This window comes from Vipera ursinii, assembly GCF_947247035.1.
Source record: "Vipera ursinii genome assembly, chromosome: 7".
NCBI lineage: Eukaryota > Metazoa > Chordata > Lepidosauria > Squamata > Viperidae > Vipera > Vipera ursinii.
The window spans coordinates 16,039,509-16,060,800 of NC_139521.1; the positions used below are offsets into that span (position 1 = coordinate 16,039,509).

General features: G+C 36.4%; 1 protein-coding gene across 2 annotated transcripts in view; it reads left to right on the forward strand.

The window, feature by feature from the left end:
- Nucleotides 1–21,292, forward strand: part of LOC310643444 (follistatin-related protein 5-like) — a 39,737-nt gene that overhangs the window by 466 nt on the left and 17,979 nt on the right. Inside the window, exon 2 of one of the 2 annotated variants that reach the window (XM_083367878.1) lies at nt 6,332–6,481. In XM_083367878.1, coding sequence (XP_083224004.1) covers nt 6,332–6,481 — 150 coding nt within the window. Of the gene's footprint in view, nt 1–6,331; nt 6,482–6,542; nt 6,659–21,292 lie in introns of those variants that run through there. The other variant, XM_083367879.1, reaches the window with a different exon arrangement.

Here is a 21,292-nt window from a genome sequence, read left to right on the forward strand (position 1 = left end):
ATGCTAATAGTATGACATCCCTGTAGAGCCATCTTGCTTGCGACAAATTTCTTAAAGGTGATAAATTTTTAAAGCTGATCTTTCATATTCTCTTGAAACACTTTCTGTTACGGGTAAATGGTAAAAAGAAAATATGTAAATATTTTTTAATATTGAAGAACTTCATTGTTCAAAGGCTACAATTCATATCACTTTTTCCAAATCAGGTTCAACATTCATCAAGTTTTGTTGTTCTTATTTTGATATAGCTTTCAGTCTCTGATATTGCCCAATAATATTTCTGCCTCCTAAATCTTGATGTCAGGGTTATATTTCTGAATAAGGTAAATGACAAGTTTGCAAAAGTTTGTCAATTGATTATAAACATACAAAAAATAGTACATAGAAAAATGATGCAGTTCTGTATAGATAATATGGACAAATGATGCACTGCTGCCTATATGAAAAGTGCTTGGTGTACAAGTCAACAAGACACACGTATTTTATTTTTACTGTCACAAAGATATAGATGCTTCATTCCCCGTTAATTCAATCAATTTATTATGATCAGTAGGAGAATTCAAGAATTCCATGCCCTTTCAAAGCTGCTGAAGAAATGCATAAAAATGGGCAATGAGACCTATTGATTCACTGTAGCTGTCAATGCTGCTAACATCGGATGTTCTTGCTTTGACAACAGATGAAAATGCAGCCATTTTCTCCATGCTTTTAGAATTAGTTGATGTTGGGAGGTGGGATAGTCATAACAATAAATACTCGGCCGTGAAAACCCAAAGACACTGGGCCCAGAGATGATAGTGTTTTGCTGGGCTGGAGAGCTGGGGAGGAAGCCCACACTTCAAGCTATTTGAGGAATATGATTTATGACTGTTTATTGGAGGTGGGAACTATATTTTGTTACTTTGTATCCAGGGGAGGGGAATTTAGTTTTTGGTTTCAACTATGTAGTGCCGATACTTTTTTTCTCGAATAAAAAACAATGCCTCAAAGTTCTTTTGAAGGGTTTCATCTGTTGTAACCATGACAGTAGTATGAACCCAGAATCTGGCTGTTATAATGGGAAATAATGGGAATGCTGTTCCAAAGGGAATTCTCAGTCTTGACACCTGCTCTTTGAAATAGCATTCCCTCAGATGTTTGTGGGGAGGAAAGCTTTGGCAAATCTAGACAGCACATTAAAAAGCAGAGATATCACCCTGATAACAAAAGTGTGTATAGTCAAGGCTATGGTCTTCCCAGTTGCAATGTATGGCAGTGAAAGTTGGACCATAAGAAAAGGCTGAGCACCAAAGAATTGAGGCCTTTGAACTATGGTGCTGGAGAAGACTCCTGCGAGTCCCTTGGACTGCAAGGCGATCAAACCAGTCAGTCCTAGATAAGATCAACCCTGACTGCTCTTTAGAAGGCCAGATCCTGAAGTTCAAACTCAAATACTTTGGCCACCTAATGAGAAGAAAGGACTCACTGGAGAAGAGCCTAATGCTGGAAAAGGTTGAGGGCAAGAGAAGAAGGGGACGACAGAGAATGAGGTGGCTGGATGGAGTCACAGAAGCAGTAGGCATGAGCTTAAATGGACTCCAGAAGATGGTAGAGGACAGGAAGGCCTGGAGGAACGTTGTCCATGGGGTTGTGATGGGTTGGACATGACTTTGCAGCTAACAACAACAGCAGATGTTTTGACTGTCTTGACCCTGTAAGACTTTAAATAATCTCTAAAACCTTGTTTCCCGAAACTTTAGCATGTCAAGGTCTGCCAATTTAGCATGTTTAAAATATTTTTAGATATTGTCTGAATGACACCCAAAGTCAGTGTTGAGTTTGGTGGCCTTAGAAATCAAACAAAATAAATAAATACAAATAATGTCAGATAGATAGATAGATAGATAGATAGATAGATAGATAGATAGATAGATAGATAGATAGATAGATAGATAGATAATCTACAGGATATATTATATAATGTCTAATTATTTCTAATAAACAGCTGTTATTTTGAAATGATTTTATATTTCATGGCAGCCTTTCCTTTACGCACACACACTTTATAAGTGGGATTAGGAATTTTATTTAAATTTCATTTTGACATGTGATGATTCAGATTGTGTCTTCACAGTGCATCAAGAAAAAACTGTCAAAAATTGAGTCTATAAAATTCTAAATCAACTATAAAATGTGTCTTTTAAAATATTCCATATGACAGTTATCAGTTTTTCTTCTTCTTTTTTATGCCAAAGAAGTTCCTGTGAATGGAAATGAGATAGTTGCTTAACAACTCATCAGTGCCTGCTGCTTTTTCTTCACATGAAGTCATAATCTTTGATACCTCAAAAGTATTGCTACAGCAGTCTGCTAGGATGCATCAAATAAAAGCAGTTATGTTAGGAATAAGTATCATATGTATGCTAAAATATTTTTGATGAGCTGTCCCTAAGAATATTATGAAGAGAAATACAGACACATGTGCCACAGTTTTAAGCTTTTTTTAAAAAAAAGATATAGACGTGAAAGATTTTTTTAAAAAAATAGCTGCTGCAAAATATTACATTATTTAACATTAAACTGTTTCTTTATTAATATTGGAATATTACAATCATTTCTACTCATATTTGGTAGCTGATTTATAATGTGTTGTTAGGAATGTGATATTTACTAATGATCAATATAATATACTGTGTAAATCCATGGAGCACTTTATATTTGGAAACTAAAAGGATGCTTAGGGATATTCATGGAATATTTGCCCATTACCTTAAGGAAGCTTTTTTTCCTAGAATTATGAATTCCAAAGTATAATTTGTCTTCAAATAAATAATTACACACTTTCATACTGTACATACGTACATACATACCTACATGTATCAGATCCAATACTTATATCTGAATTCTTAGGTAGGATCATCCTTTCAATATTAGTAATTAAATTAGAATCATACACAATTGGGGAAATGAAAAAATGGGTGTTTTTTAAAAAACAAATCTTGTATTTATAGCAACTAAAGACTCTATCAATATTATCCTTCACTTTAAAAGAAGTGGTTTCTGCTACTATATTAACAAGAATGACATCTATAACTATAAGGCATTCTCAGCATTACTTGTGTAAATAGAATAAACATGACTATACATTTGATAATAAGTATTCTCCCATCTCATAATATTGTAACAATGTGGGATTAGAGCTCAGCCTGCTTGCCCTGGTGCAAGGACAGCCCCAACATGAACCTATCCTTAGCCTGCCACAAAAGGCTAATAATGACCATTTTTTCTTGTGTGGATCAAGGTTAATGTTTCTCAACCTTTGCTAGCACACATAATGCTGTGTTGTCTGCCTTGTGTTAAGGTAGTTAAAGTATGTGTTCTAGTTAGAAAGCATGTGTTATGGTGGGCACAGTCTCTCCCTTCTGGTTGCTGGTGTCATCCTGGGCTGCTTGAACAGGGAAGCACTGGGTATTAGTTTTTTTGTTCTTTTTAAGCCAGTAAACTGGGAAAAAAATCTGACATTTTAAATTGTCTTGACAGAAATGACTGAAAAAAACAGAAAAATGATAGAGATACAAGAGTCTGACTAGGAGAAAGAGTTGCAAAGGAGGAAAGGATCCTGTATGTTTTTGTTCTTGGGTGGGCAAGTACAACAAGTAGACGCCAAATGTGTTCCTGACAATCATAAAACATAGGGAGAAAATACCACTTCTTTTCCAGTGCAATCATACTCCTGAATTAGAATCCAGTATTGTTTTGGTAAGGGACGCGGTGGCTCAGTGGGTTAGGACACTGAGCTTGTCGATCAGAAGGTCGGCAATTTGGCGGGTCGAATCCCGAGTGCCGCATAACAGTGAGTGCCTGTTACTCGTCCAAGCTTCTGTCAACCTAGCAGTTTGAAAATACGTAAAAATGCAAGTAGAAAAATAGGGACCACTATGGTGGGAAGGTAACAGCGTTCCATGTGCCGTTGGCGTCTAGTCATGCTGGCCACATAACCATGGAGACGTCTTCAGACAAGCGCTGGCTCTTCGGTTTTGAAATGGAGATGAGATGAGATGAGATGAGTTGGAAACAACTAGCACGCATGTGCGGGGGAACCTTTACCTTTACCTTTTTATTGTTTTGGCTTGTTGAAATGCTTGTAATAAGTCTTGCAAAGCCAAATGCTCGGGAAATATAATAATAAATAATAATAATAATAAATAATAATAAACCTTTATTGTCAAAGTACAACATGTGTACATTGAGATTAGCTGAGCCTCCCCCCGTGCTCTCTCCCCCCAACACACAGTGACAACAAAGCCTCCATCCCACCACACTATGTGAACCAACTACACCACACACCGGCCTCCCAAGTCAATTCTGCATAAGATTATGTCCCATTTAAAAGCCTAACAGCCCACGGATAAAAGCTATTTTTCAGCCTGTTGGTACGGCTGGCTATATTCCTATATCTCCTACCGGATGGTAGGAGAGTAAGGAGATACCGTCCAGGGTGTGAGTCATCCCTGAGAATCTTCCTCACTCTTCCAAGGCAACGAGCCCTGGCGATGTCATCCAGTGGTTTCAGGGAACAGCCCACAATGTCTTGTGCTGTGCTCACTACCCTCTGTAATACTTTCCTATCCGCAGCTGTCAGACCAGCATACCAAACCACAATACCATACGAGAGGACGCTCTCTATAGTAGACCAGTAAAAGAGGGTCATTAGCCGTTGTTCTACCCTGTTCTTCCGCAAGACCCTAAGAAAGTGAAGCCTCTGTTGGGCCTTTCTAGCCACCTGGGTTGTGTTAACTTTCCAGGTCAGATCTTCACAGAGGTAGACTCCCAGAAATTTAAAGGAGGAAACTCGCTCTACACAGTTCTCTCCGATGTAAAGTGGGGCAGGTTCCTCCTTTTTTCTCCAGAAGTCTAACACCATCTCTTTTGTCTTGCCAATGTTTAGGTGCAAGTTGTTGTTACTACACCATATGGATAGTTTTTGTACTTCCGCCCTATATGCTATCTCATCCCCACCTGTAATAAGACCCACCACAGTTGTATCATCTGCGAACTTGATTATCGCAGTGGATGGGTCAGATGATACACAATCATAAGTGTATAAAGAGTACAGGTAGGGGCTAAGCACACAGCCCTGTGGCGTGCCGGTGCAGAGCTTCAGGGGGGTGGACAAAGCAGACCCGACCCTCACTGTTTGTAACCGATCCCTAAGAAATATATATTTTGATTGAGCAAATAGACTGGGATGAACTTGGCAAGTGTTTGCCAGTTTCTCCTTTTAGCTCAGTTGACAGAACGGTGAAATGAATCCACCCGTCTGCCTGCAGACTTGTGAAATGTTGAGTAAGCAGCCAGTTTATGGATCAGCCTGTATTGGAACTATAAGTCTCCCAAAGTTCTTTCCAATGTTATGATTTTATAATTGCAGAATGTTATTTATTCATGCAATAGAAACTATTTTCTCCTAAAGATCCACTCACAGAAATCAGTATTTGGTTTTTTGCCATGAGTAGGCTGCAAAAGAAGGCAGGGAAAATTCATTCATCAGTAGCCTTTGTTGGGACTGAAGGTCCAGTCAGAATCTGCCTAACTTGAAAACTGGACAGTAATTTCTTAAGGCAGCTTAATTTCTAGTTCAAGGCTGCCACATGGAATACCTTTGTCATATGTCAGAAAACTCATTAATGTCAAAAATAAATTCAGTCATAATATTTAACGGAACTCCTATTCATTTCTAGGGATTTACCTGAACATAATATTGTTTTAAATCTAATGCACTGAGATTATTAACGTTCTATAAACTTTTATATTTTTATTTAGAGCTATGACATCATAGTTTTGTTTATTTAAAAGTGAAATATAAATAGGATTAAATGTGTTGGTACGACATTAGATGTATTCCTAGTATATAAGAAACTTCTTGGAATTTAGTAGTTCATGTTTTTATATAATCCAGTTTTGCCTGAACTGCAGATACTCCCAGTATATTTCACATCTTGTACCCTGCAAAAATATATAATTATAAGGTAATATTCTGGGTATGTCTAAAATCTATTCATCTAAAAATAAATATTATTTAACAAATATTTTATAAGTAATTTCAAAAGAAAGCTAGATTGTTTAAGATATATTGTTTAAAATTGCTTAAGGAGGGGTTATCCTGATGCAGGCACATGAAACATAATGTTGTACTTAAAACTAAAATAATAGCTCAATTTCATTTTATCTTGTTGGAGATAGGAGATAGGAGCTCATTTTCTCTAGATATATCCTTCAAAATGCTTGCTTTCTAGGCTAGCTATATTCTTCCCTTTCCCTCCACTCACCCCAAATTTTATCTTAATTCCAGGATGAAGTCTGTCCAAAAACTGATGGGGATGAAGTCCAGCGATGTGTCTGGGCATCAGCTGCTAATGTCAAGGATAAATTCATATATGTAACTCAGCCAACTTTGGACAGAGTGCTAATTGTTGATGTACAGTCTCAAAAAGTTGTGCAGGTAAGATATCTTATTGTATAGTAATTAACTAATTTAAAATGCCCATGTTTGAAGAAATACATTTTTTCAGAAAGCACTAGTAACATTCAAAATATTACTTAGATAATGTACCAATTCATATTCAAAAGAAGAACACAGGGCTCCTCACATATGCTTACCTCAGCTGTTCCCTTTCAGGTATTTGGGACTCTGAATTTCCAGCCTGTATAAATATTTTTGAGAGCTGTAGACTGAAACATTTGGAAGTTGGAATGTAAACATTCTTTTATATTATGTTACACCTTGGAGATTTTACAGATTTAAATGGAGATACCTCCAATTAAATTTGTGGCTCCTTTTCATGCAAAGCTTGTACTCTATGACAAGGGTCCCTAACCCATGGGCCATGGAGCAATAGTGGTTGGTGGCTGTTAGGAACCAGGCTGCGCAGCTGGAGGTGGTCCAAACTTCATCTGTATTTGCAGCCACTCACCACCTCAGCTCCACCATAGACTATCCGGCATTACATTCTCATAGAAGCATGAACTTTCTTGTAAACTGCACATATGAGGGATCTAGGTTACACACTCTTCTTCCCCTCCAATCCCTGGGAAAAATAGTCCTCCACAAAACCAGACCCTGATGTAAAAAAGGTAGGGGTCCACTAAGTAGTTGTCACTTGTCAGGCTAACCTGGATTGTGAAATTCCAAAGAGGTTTTACTATTGTGTTGTTATAAGGCTTCCAATAAGGCCTGAGAAATGCAAAACATTTTTCAGAGTTAAATCCATTTATTGTATTGTGCTGATATTGTTTTATGTCAGGAGTGGTTAATAGCTTCCTGTAAAATACCTTCAACTCTTTATTGTGAGTGACAAGACAATTTGTCTTCATTGATTATTGATTTGGTTTATATTAGGCAAAACAGGAGTTTAAAATAAAGAACATTAAATTTGCTTTTGTCATGCCTGTTAGGAATCTGGAATTATACTTACAGGTCAACTTTTAATTCCAGCAGCCAAGTATGATTAGGTTGTCTATTTTTACTCAGTCCTAAAGCACGTGTTTTTTTTAAATCACTCTATAAAGAAATCAGTTTAATGCAGTTTATCAGCCATATATTGTATCTTACCACATATTATAGGACACCTCTATTCTTTTAATCTCTCCATTCTCCTAATCCCTAGTGGAAGTATAAAAAAATCCTGATAAGGCATTGCATATTGAATAAATATTATGCATGCTTAACAAACAAACATGTACAAATCAGTTGTGACAAAATAATAATAAAAACTGTGCTCACATACTTTGACAAATCCATGTAACTGGTATCGGAATAATAAATAAGCTTTTTTTATAAATTCAGGGGGAGATGATGAGTCAAAGCACATATACTTATATAAGGCAACCAATCTATATATGTTTTCTTGGAGTCAGTGGGAGTAGATGAATATTTTTTAATGATGAAACAATTTCATTTTTAAAAATTAGGCAAACTTGATTTCCTTTTCAGTGTTAACGCTAATTTTATTATTACGGTAAGATATTCATTTTGAGTGTGTGTGTGTGTGTGTGTGTGTGAAAATATAGATTGTTCACATTTTAAAAAATGTTATCCAATGTAAATACTTTTCTGTATTACTTCTTTGAATATGTGCATTTTTGTGAAAGTTATTATTATTATTTTTTGGTGAAATGCATCACAAAATTTAGAAAACATACAAATGTCAAAATACAATTATGACCTGACTGATGCATTGCTATAGAATTCAGTTTGCATTAAATTAAATTACCATGCCACCTTTCTGTAGGAGTAAATCTTACTGAATTCAGTGTAGCTTATATATGTACAGATATGCATATTAATTATGGATTAAGGAGAAAATAATTAACTTCAATTTATCTACGTTTATTCTCAATCAACACTCCAACTTTTACTTTCATTTATTTTTGAAAGTCACTTTTTCCCCCCAATGCATTCTGCAATAAAGCAGCAGCCTCGGTCTTACAAAAAATCTACTCAGTTACTTATTCACGTATAGTGTGGTAACAATCATACACATTTGTTCCTGAAAATGCTTTGCAAAATTGTGTAATGTCTGTCCCACTAGATCACAGGTCTGCAACCCGCGGCTCCGGAGCTGCATGCGGCTCTTTCAGCCGTCTCCTGCGGCTCCCAGTCTTCTGCCATGTGCAGTCCAAAAAAAAAAAAAAAGTGGGACTAAAAAAGTTCAACCAATCAATTCAAATATGCAGGGTAGGTGCATATCTTGCCTTGGCTCCACTCTTCAGTCAAACCCTGTTCTGCACATGCGCGCATATATACGCATGTGCACACATTTTTTGTGGCTCCCAGTTTTTCCTTTTGTGAGGGAACCGGTTCTGAGTGGCTCTTTCACTGTTTCAGGTAGCTGACCCCTGCACTAGATAGACCAAATAAGAAAATTAACTGTACAAGATGGCTAAAACCTCTTTCTGATTTGTTATAATAACAGAATCTTGCAAGTCTGACTGTGTGACAATACTCTTCAACCTTCACCCCCTTCTTATATTCAGTGAATTAGGGAGGAATCTGCCTGATCTGTTTCCAAATATCTTGATTTTAAGATATTTAAAAATGCTTTAGTACCTTTGTCTACAGATCCTTCATATCTTTGTCAGTCATATTTCTTATGAACGTATTCTACAGTACATTAGGTAATTGCTAATCAAAATGCATACACTAAAAACAGCAAGCTTTAGTATGAAATTGTTATGAATGGGAACATTGGAAACTGGAAAGAAACACCACCACCAAAAGTCTACTGGTTTACTTATTTTTGCTTTTGACAGTAGCATAAAAGAAATTGGGCTCAAAAAATTGCTGGAGACTCTTGAAATTCTCTAACAGATTTGTGGACCAGAGAAATTGTGTAGGCAAATCTTCCAGGAAAGGACAAAATTCTCCAGCAATTTCTCATGAGCAACTTTGTCCTTAGCATTGACAATAATAGCTAAGCTCAAGGGAGAACTTAAAAGGGTAGAATATCCTTAACAATCTATTCCCTTAGGATTTAATAAAAATGTAGGAAATCGGAGAGACTGTGGAAGAATAATAATGTATTTAAAACTGGACAGTCATATAAATTCTTTAGCATTTCACTAATGCTAATCAAATCTCAGAATATCGCACTCTGCCCATTTCCCTTTGACATAATTTCTAAAGCAGCCTATTATAATTTAGTTTTTTTTAAAAAAATGCATAATATTTTTCTGCTCAGAACCAATTTAGACTATTACAGTAATGGAACAAAACATATACATTTGTATTTGCAGAATAACAATTCAGAACTGTAGATGTTGTTTTCCTTTGGGTCCTTAGTTTATCATATACAGTATGTTCTGCATTTTTTGTCCATTTAGATAAATAAATGCAGTTCATGCATGTTCCTGATATACATACATTTATGGACAATTTATTTATATAACATATCAAACAAAGAAACCAATTACAAATCTTTAAAAGTACTATAATTAGATAAGTTTCAGATTTAGAAGTTTTCATCCATGACAAAAGAAAACCAATTAAAACCATCCAGAAAAATGTTTTCAATGTTTTGCTGTAGGGAAAAAAAATCATTTTATCACTTTGTATTGAAACACAAATAGTGATCTAAAAATGGGATATTTTAAAATATGTTACTGTAAATTTTCTTCAAACAGTATTTTTCACTGCATAAATAGGCATAAAATATTTAATAAGCAGCTGTCTTCTTCATAAAAATGGAAGAAAAGGGGGGAAAAGAAAATCAATTTGATTAAAAGTGTCCACGAAAGATTTCTCTTTAACACTTTCCAGTGCTCAAAAGTTTTATTTATACATTTTCTTTATAACATCACAAATAGTGCACATATAGTGTAAAAAAGTTATAGAGTTGAAATATCATACTGCTCAGCAACATAATTATTTTTAAAAAAAATAATATAAGAATCAGATAGTTCTAGCGCATGTAATTTATATTATGTAGATATAAGTAATACACATAGTTTCTATTTTTTACTTTTTGTTTATGAGGTTCAAGCCAAAAAAGGCTTTGAAATTTGAAAGATCTGTATTAGAATATACAACATTATTTCAGTATAACATTTATTGCAGTTCACATTGGCTGTGCTCACAGCCTTTCTCTACCTGAATGGCACACTATATTTTTACATGCCATTTTCAGAGGCAGAGAGATTTCTTTTTTGAGAAATAGAATTATGGTCTTTTCATTCTGTCACATTAATTTCCATATGAAAACTAGAAAGGTTTTATCTATTGTAGAAATTTCTACAGAAAGTTGCCAGCCATGGAAGAAATATCAGTTTATTTTTGCCATATTATACAGTAGTTGAGGTTTTAATAGTTCTTTGGCAGTTTGAGTGAAACCATTGGTTCAGCATTATTTCTAGTCTCATAAGCACTTCCCTTATCAAGATACAATATCCAATTGCATTTACTTTTTCAAGAGTGTGTTTTTTTAATCTAAATCACAGAATATGCAGTTCTGACATAAGAATTTTGATTTTCCTCTAGTGCAGTTTGATTAGAACTATGCATTTTCTCACCCCACCTAACTTGTCTTAGTACAGATAGGTATACACATTACCACGAGAATGAATATTATCCCCAAACATGCATGCCATGGTAAACAGAGTGAAACAATGTTATTTTGTTAAAATATAACTGAATACATAAGAAAAATTGTTTTAGAATGCAGTGTTACACTTGTTATGCCAGATTAAATTCGTGGTTACCCTATAATTATTTCTCCCAAATTCTTAGGTAAATATATTATAAAATAAAATTCAATTAAATCAAAATAAAAACAATGGTCACCTACATATAAACCAATGGAACATATAAACTGCACTGAGACATCATACCCAAATGAAAATACTGCCGTGGAAAAAAAATGACTCAGAGCTGCAAAAGAAGTGATGTAGTAGGCTATTCTATTATTTATGATGCAGCTTTAGCCCAGCTCCAAAAAGGCACAAAGAATTTTCCACCATGGCAATAAATCTTTTTGAAAAAGAACTTTGCTCATATCAATGACCATCCTGCCATGTCACTGCAGAAAATATATACGCTGCATGGTTATCTCTCTGAAGAGTATAACATTGAAAGACTACTGTTCAGATGATGAGGTCTGCACATCTAGCCTTATATTGCTCAAACTTAGAACTCCAAAGGAAGTGAAATACATATTGGAAAAAGTACTCTATAGGAAACACTTTGATTGTAAAACACACAGGAACATATAATACACTTTGGGCACCTTGAACATGAACCTGTTATCAGGTGGCCTGTGTGTTGATATGTATTTCTACAGAACTTACTTTTTTGTACATTTATAGATAAATCCTTTTTTTTTGGGGGGGGGGTTGATTTTATTATCTTTTCTTGTGGGAAGCAGTAGAATGCTTTCCTTTGCTCATTGGGGAATTTGAAACAGGAATATATTGAATATATTTATCTGTATTTTGAAAGTAGCCACATAGGGACTCAGTTCTGTTTCTTGCTGATAACTTTGTGGCTGTTCTGTGTTGGACATTTCCCAGTTCTATCTGCATAACATAGCTTTCTATGTATAGCATTTCAAGAAAAGAGAGAAAAGTGTACGCAGTATTTAATTTCTTTGTTAAAATGATATAAAGGGATTAAAAATATCTATGCTTGATTAAATATGTACAAAAATACATATAAACAAACTTTCATTGGACCATTTTAAGATAAAATTATTACTAAACTGACATAGCAATGAACTGATTGTAACTAAGACCAACTGATTCATGAGAACTAACATCTATTTAATATTAATATTAATAGTAGTATGTCAGAGAATGAGTTGAGATATGGGATAAGAGATTATTTGTTGTGACTTCTGTGGAAATAATGGTGAACTGAACTTACAAGGACACCATACAGAAGCTTCTGGTGAGAAGACCATAAGACAGCTGAGGGAGAGCCATGTTTGTAGCCTTTATGGACATAGAAGTCACATAATCATAATCATAACAGTAAAGTTGGAAGGGACCTTGGAGGTCATCTAGTCCAACCCCCTACTCAGGCAGGAAACCCTATACAATTTCAGATAAATGGCTTCCAGTCTCTTCTTAAAAACTTCCAGTTTTGGAGCATTCACAGCTTCTGGAGGCAGGTTGTTCCACGGGTTAATTGTTCTAACTGTCAGGAAGTTTCTCCTTAGTTCTAGGTTGCTTCTCTCCTTGATTAGTTTCCATCCGTTGCTTCTTGTCCTGCCTTCGGGCACTTTGGAGAATAGCTTGACTCCCTCTTCTTTGTGGCAGCCCCTGAGATATTGGAACACTGCTAACATGTCACCCCTCACCCTTCTCTTCATTAAACTACACATACCCAATTCCAGCAACCGTTCCCTATATGTTTTAGCCTCCAGCCCCCTAATCATCTTGGTTGCTCTTCTCTGTACTCTTTCCAGAGTCTCAACATCTTTTTTACATCATGGTGACCAAAACTAGATGCAGTATTCCAAGTGTGGCCTTACTAAGGCATTGTTAAAGTGGTATTAATACTTCACGTGATCTTGATTCTATCCCTCTGTTAATGCAGCCTAGCACTGTGTTGGCTTTTTTGGCAGCTGCAGCACACTACTGCCTCATATTTAAGTGATTGTCCACTAGGACTCCGAGATCTCTCTCACAGTTACTACTATTGAGCAAGGTACCCACTATACTATACCTGTACATTTGTTTTTTCTTCCCTAAATAAATTTTAAACAAATTTTACTATAGAACATGTTTTGGATTTCTTTTCTTTGATATTGACCATGCAAATGAACCACGGTCCATCCACCTCTGGTCGGACTGTTAATTGTTCCGTGACATTTGGTCCCAGAGGATGGTTTATTTTTATTTTCAAGATTTATTGATAGGCAATTAGCCAGGCTAGTTCCCTTCTCTACTTTTTGGGTGACAAAATTGTCTGCTAGGTTTGTCAGGAATCTGTTGGATCTTCCACTTGGTGCAGAGTTTGTCTCCCAGTTGATGTCATGGCAGTTAAAGTCCCCCATTACTATTGTGATGTGCTTCCTACATACCTTAGTTAGCTGACTAGCAAAAGGTTCATGTATTTCCTCTGTTTGGTTGGGTGGCCTATAGTATACACCTATGGCAATGTCATTTTTTCTCCCTTTTATATTGACTCAAATGCATTCAAGTTTACAGTTTTCATCATTGTTGTGCTCTATACTTCCTTTCTTAATCATTTTTGGAAATTACTTGTTATATGTTTCTGGATATTACAAAAAGCAAGTTTCACTACACTGGGTGAGTTTCGTTGATGAATGAAGTTTGATGCAAGTTTAATTTTCTTCTTTTTAATAAACAATAAAAGGATTAGAACATTGATTTTGTGAATGTGCACTCCCTCACTCACAGAGAGTGATGCACACACTCACACACACACTAACAATAGAAGCTTTTCAACTCTGCAGCAAGTGGGAGATTGAACAGATTCCTAACCAACTTAGCTGACAACTTTGTCATCCAAAAGTTAGAAACTAGAGGAAGTTGCTGGAAACTTGGGTGAGAGTGAACATGTCATACTGGAATTCAGTATAATGCAGACACAAGCAATAGAATATAATCCACCCAGTGTCTTAAACTTTAAAAGAGCTGATTTTAACAAACTCAGAGAGACCCTAACCAAAAAAATTATGGATAAAAATCCTGAAGGAGAAAAAAACTCAGGAAGTGTGGGGTACACTGGAAAATATAACCATAAAAACCCAGTCCAATGCAATACCACTAAAAAAAGAAAAACAACAAATCCAAGAAGAAACCAGCACAATTGCACAAAGATCTCTCTGATTAAAAAAAAATGGAAAAGGGGACACATAACTAACACAGAATATCAATAGATAGCCCGAATCTGCAAAGATGAAGTCAGGAAAGCAAAGGTTCAGAATGAATAAAGACTTGCAACGAAAGTCAAAGATAATTAAAAAAAAGTTTCTTTCAACATATAAATAACAAAAATAGTCAAGGAAACAGTCGGTCCACTAAAAAGAGAAGATGGCAAGGAAGTAACAAGCAGCAGATAAAAAGCAGAGCTGTTTAACTCATTCGTTGCATCAGTCTTCATGCAAAAAGAAATTATAGCCCAACCTATCAACAACATAACTGTAAAAGACAGACTAGAAATAAAAATTAAAATAAACAGGAAAATGGTAAGAGAACATCTGTCTGACCTTGATGAATATAAATCACTAGGACCTGATGGATTACATCCCAGAATTCTGAAGGAACTGGCAGATGGTAGCTCAGGAACATTGTACCATATCTTTAAAAAAATCTTGGAGCACTGGGGAACTACCAGAGGATTGGAAAAAGCTGAAGTGGTTCCCATCTTAAAAAAACAAAACAAAAAAACAGACCCAGGAAAGTACAGACCAATTAGCCAAACAGCAATACCTGGGAAGATACTGAGGAAAAAATAATCAAAAACCAGAACTGTGAACATCTAAAAACAAATAAAGTTATAACTAGTAGCCAGCATGGGTTTGTTAGAAACAGATCATGCCAAACCAATCTTATTTTGTTCTTTGACAAAGTGACTAAATTAGTAGACCAGTGAAATGCTGTGGACATAGTATATTTTGACTGTCCAGGGAGAAAAAAGAAACATTGAAGTTTGTTCAACAATCAAAATTTATAATCAAAAGTGTTCCATACATTTCTTCTACAAGAAAATAATTCCACAATACAGTTGTGAAAGTCAGTATTTATGTTCAAAATCCAAACAGGCCAAATTTAAAATATTTATCATCTCTGCCACCGAGATAAGCAGCCCCAAGCCTGTTCCTTTTTTGTCAGCTGAAATTCTCAGTAGTAAAAACTTCCAAGGTCAGCCAAAATGTTATTTAATTCTGGGCTTCAAGCCAGGTTTCTTTTAGGCATAAATAAGTTATAGTGCCATAATTCACCACTAGATGTCATCAATGCCACTTTTCAGTTTTTAGATCCAGAACTTATATTGTAAACTTTTCAAGTCTTTTTCTTTAAAAAAAAAGGTCTTAAAACACTTTTAGTCCCCAAATTTTAAAGCTGTATGTATATATTAATTCCAAATAGGTCTTATGAGTTTCACCATTTTCCCCAAGTAATTAATTCACCGCTTTTCTTTCCTGAGGGAATGGGGCAGAATTTCCCTTTTCCTCTTTTATCAGGAGGATTGCTTTGGGCAGATTTTCAGGAAGAGGTTTTAAAATCATAAAGAAAGGATCAGGTCTCACCTAGTTTCCTCCATGTTGTAAAATTGCTTGGTAGTGCTTGTTGACTTCCGTTGTCAGCAGCTTAGGACTGGTTACACGAATGCAGCCAGTCTTTCCCTTGCTGATTTGGAGGGCTTCCTCAGATCAGGTGGGAGGGCTGCCACACACACACACACACACACACACACCATGATCAACAAGAGTCTTCTCCTTGCTTGCCACCCCTATGGGGCGACTTTTGACCCTTTCCAGGATCCCCCAGCAGGGCGAAACCAAACACAAAAGACAGAGCCCTGTCTTTCTGCATCTGCATTGCCGTGACGTCAAAACTAGAAGTCTTGTTCAAGTTTCTTATACTTTGAGGAAGTTATTTTTTTTTCTTTCTGTTTTTGACTTTTTTTCTTTTTCTCTACACTCTTTTCTTTTTTGTTTATATTTTGTATTAGTTTTATCTGTAGATATATTTCAATAAAATTGTTTTTTAAAAGTACTTAGATTGCATTTCTAGTGACTATCAAATCTTCTAGTTTAGTTCTTTATTGTGATACTTTAATGTACAGTTTATCCAGATATAAAAGACTATTGAAACTATTATCTACTAAAGTTTTAAAAAAGAAAAGCAGTAAACAACTGGCCCATGAATCTGGAAGAAAAACAGTTTTTGCTTTGGGGAATACAGAGGCTTTTGTAACACCTCAGGAGTCTAGTTAAACATTGCAGTGGTCTTTGCCAGCCATTTTCACATTATCTTGAGGATCTACATCATTACTTTAAATCAGATTCACTTAATTAGCCAGCTGGTACTCTTCTTGTCAAACTGATAAACAAGCTGTGCTTCACAGTTCTATAATAGTGTGACCAAAACAGCAAAGAAAAAAAATTAAACAGCTAAAATGGAATATATGTATTAAATCAAATATCTTTATTACAGTCTTTGTCCAGCCTTTACAGCAGAAAAAGGGAAATAGTTTAATGCAGCAATTCATTATCAGGGAGAAAAAGAAAACAGTAAGACAATAAAACAGCATATTTAATTAAAAACTTTGTACAATTGTTGGACTTAGGTCAGATATCTGGGTATGGTATGTCAGAATGGAGGTAACATACTTAGAAAAGAAATAAACATAAAATTTATCAGTATGTCTCTCAAATTTATTATTGGATAGATCAAAGCATCATTCAGCCATCATTCAAAGGGCATCATATGATGACATGGGCAAAAGCTTCTGTTTCCCTAAGTCCATAAGTGCAAACTCTGTAAATAAGGGATTTCATGAAATCTTCCCACTAGCAGCACTGAAGAGATGGCATCAAATGGACTCTGGAAAAGGCCCATCTATGTTTGCTTAGGGTTAGATTGTATAGATACCCTTACTAGAAGGATTGCAGCTATTTAATATTTGGTGATAGAATTCAAGAGCACTGGTTGTATCATTTTAGTGATCAATCCCTAATTCTCTCTTTTACTATTGATTGGCTTTCTCCCGAGCAAGGGCAAGACTGCAAAGTTACTCTATGCAAATAATGTGCCAAGGGGTGCAGGCAATGGTGTGGGATGCTGCTCCTAGAACATGGCCATAACACTATACTGTAGGTGTTTTCCTCACATTTTCTATATTATTGGTGCAACCTCCATCTGTTCTCACCCGAGTCATGCTGGCAAGGCAGATAATAATAATAATAATAATAATAATAATAATAATAATAATAATAATAATAATAATAATAATAACAACAACAACAACAACAACAACAATAACAACAAATAACAACAACAACAGCAATAACAACAATAATAATAATAATAATAATAATAATAATAATAATAATAATAATAATAATAATAATGATGATGATGATGATGAAGGGACCTTGGAGATCATCTAGTCCAACCCCCAGCTCAGGCAGGAAACCCTATACCATTTCAGACAAATGGCTGTCCAGTCTCTTCTTAAAAACTTCCAGTGTTGGAGCATTCACCGCTTCTGGAGGCAGGTTGTTAAAAAGAGTCTGTTTATTGCACTCTTAACAAAGCACTAAACAACCCACCAATGGTGGTGTGAAGCTCCACCCTAACTCTCAGTTTTCCCTCAATCTGAATTCCCCAGTTCCGTTAACTAGGTCCTAGCTGCCCCACAAGGCAAAGAGGGAAGTCTCAATACCCACAAATACCAGGTCCATAGCACACATCCAGGGTTCCAAAAACCACAGGACAGTCCAAGAGTCTGAAGTCAGAGAGCCAAGTCCAAAGTTCACAAAGTCTGAAGTTCAGAGCCAAGAAACATGAGGCAGCATGTGAGGAGGGACAGGGCTGTCTCCTTGCAAACAACTTCGCCAACCTTCTCTGTGTCTCCTTCCGCTCCACTCTCAACTTCCTTAGATCAGGCAGAGACAGCTGCTGTTCCATATTGGAGGTGATCTGTAGCCTGTCATCAATTCTGGTCCTTCGCAACTGATGCTCTCTGGCATAGTGGCTGCCTGTTGGTTGACCACCCCTCCTAATACAAAAAAGGCTGGGACTATATCGTTCTCAGCTCTTGGAATTATTTTATGAGAAGCCCAGGCACATCATACTACATACCATATGAGCAAATGCAGAACATTGTCAAAATCTTTTTCTGGGTTGAGGAAAATCAGGCATAATAACTTCGTTTCTCCATATTTCTCCATGAACATGCAAGCTACAAAAAATTCTCCTAGCTGATAGATGTTTTGTCATCTTTAATAGTTGGGCAACTGTTTTAGCAATAAACAGTTTGATGGCTGCTGAATTGTAATTTGCCCACTGTGACCTATAAAATGTAGTTATTGCTAGTGTGCACTTTTGAACCATAGAAGTCATAGAAGCCATTGAAGGTTCTAGGTTTGGATGACATGTGAATGTGATTCTAAGAAGAAGATATAAATTAATGAGCAATAAGGAAAATTTGTCAGACTAACAAAGGTAATATATCATTCTCAAACTGAACAGTTGTTTTACAATTTAAACACAAAAGTTGGAAGCTGAAGATCTAACACTCCTTCAGGTCTGCCAACTTTGAGACTAGAATATACATGATGTAACAGAAAAAAGTAATTGGGATTTAAAAATCCCTTAACATCCATGTACTCTAAAAAAATTGAATTGGGGCAGAGTTCTAAGAAAATCAGGGCCTGCTGGATGTAATTGCCACTTTGCTGGTTTTCTTGAAGCTGCTTTGTCTGGATAATTGTGCAGAAGGAACAACACTTGGGTTGAACAAATTGGTGATTGGAGGAGAAGATAAGAGAGCAGACCCCTTGTTGCCATTTAGGTGGATATTGTATTGAGTCTGGAATAATTCCATAGGAGAAGTATAACAGGCAGACAAATAAGGCCAGAATGGGGATTAGAGGCAAAAGGCAGTCATACATCAAAATTCCTATGGAGAGAACATATTAATTTTATTACTCCTTCCACCAGAGTCCCAGTGTCCATTTGAAATCCCGCCAATACACAGGTGGCATAGTGTTTTGGTAACTGGCTCTGTTGGTGCATTCTTCAAGGTTTCTCTCACTTTCATTTCCTTCTAGCTCACGGGTGTCAAACTCACCACATCACATGACGTGTCATGACGTATCGCAACTCTTTTTGCATTGCCGGCAACGGGGTGGACATGGCTTCGGTATGATGAAACTGGCCTGTGGGCTGGCAGTTTGACACCCCTGTTCTAGCTCTAAGCACCAATCGTCACCCTGATGAGGGAGATGCATTCCTACTCCTGGGGGAAGGGCAGAGCAGCAAGACAGTGAAAGGCATCCCAGAGCAACCCTCCTCTGAATAGAATGGCAGGCCCCAAAGAATGGTTACAAAGGCAAAGCAAAGCATAGAAAGGGGAAAGTGAAAAGAACACATTTCTTTGGGGACCCTGACAGTACACTTTCATAGAAATAACAAGTTGTAGACAGGGCAGCCATTGGATAAATAGAATCAGAATCCATAGAGGGGGAACCAGTGGGGATGAAACCAGTCTGTTCTTTAGAGTCCAGTTTTAGAGATTATCACCTCTAGGCTGATCATCTGGAAGATTGTAGAAGGAATGTGTTACATTGATCAGTTTGATGTTCCCTTCATTTGTCTGGATTAGCTTTGAGCTGGAGCACCTTCTTTTTAAGGGTGCTAAACACCCAGACAATGAACTTGTCGACATTTCAGTAGGAGGACAGTTAGAGGGCAGTAAAGCGTTGAGGGACTCAGTTGCAAGCAGTCACTGAAGCACTGATTTGACTGCCTCAAGTTTGTGTATAATTATTTGTTGTTCTTCTGTAGAAAGAGTGCCAAACAACTGAGCTAGTTTTCCTCATCCTCCATAGGATTGGCTGATGTCTGTATCTTCCCTTTAATTAAATTGAGGGTGTTATGCCTCCTATGCTTATCTGGTCCTGACCTTGGATTTGGTGGAGCACTCTGCTGTGCAGATAGTTGCTGGCAGATATTATGAACTCTGGGGCTTATGCCATCTTTCCTTGCGGCTTGGCTCTCCTCCCAGAATTTAGCAGAGAGTGTACATTGCTATTGGGAAAGACTTATATAGGCATAATTTGAAATCCCTTGGAAAATGGCTTAAAAAGCACTGAAGGGCGTGCAAAATGCCTAAAAGTCAATATTATTCTTTCAAATCCATGCCATCTGGGAAACCATGAGATTTCTGTAAGGTTGCTGGGGTATGTTCTACAGTGAAGAAATTGTAATAGGAGCTGTAGTTCTGTTGTCTGTTGTACCATTTGCCCTCATTAGGAGTATTAATTGCAATTTGGAACAGTCACTACAAGAGTAATTTACCCCAAAGGATATTGGACAATACATTAATTTTGAATAAGGTTTTGAGCAGCTGAGTTGGTGGATGACTCCATAACAGGTTTACTTATATACTTTTCTGTTATAGCCTTCGTCTATTTTCTGATTGGCATCTAGCAGTTGAAGGAAAATTGCAATAATTTCAGCAGTTAAAAGGCGATTTTTGTAAATGAAGTCCACATACACATTGAAATTACTTGTGGTTTTAAAAGTGTTCTTCCCTATATCTATCTCAGAATTCTCATTGGAGGAAGGAAAATCATCTTTTTCTCAATTCAATAAGGCATAGGTTTCATTAGCAGACACTGAGAAGAAAAGGGGAGATGAGGACTTGCATGCTGTGTCCTTAATCCTTTAGTTTTAGCTGCCTGGAAGGTTCTGAACCTTAGAGTAGTCAGAATACTTGAAATATTCTTCTCTTTGGTCTTTCCATTTGTGTTCTTTTTTGTTCCTGTCTTGTAGCCATTGCTGCCTCCCACCATTGGCAGGTGTCCAAAGTATTGGACTAAAATATCAACTAATCTGAATTCTAAAGTTCTAAAATTACTGACCCCAGTGCAGGATACAAAGATGACTAATTGACATTAAATTACTAAGTAAACTATTTTAAAAGTAAATAAAAGAGTAACAAAATTAGAAGAGTTATGATATCACTAACAATGCTTTCACTCTGTGACCATGTTGATCTTCTCCCTCAACCACCATTCAAAATATATGTATGCTTGTGTGTGTATTGTGTGTAATT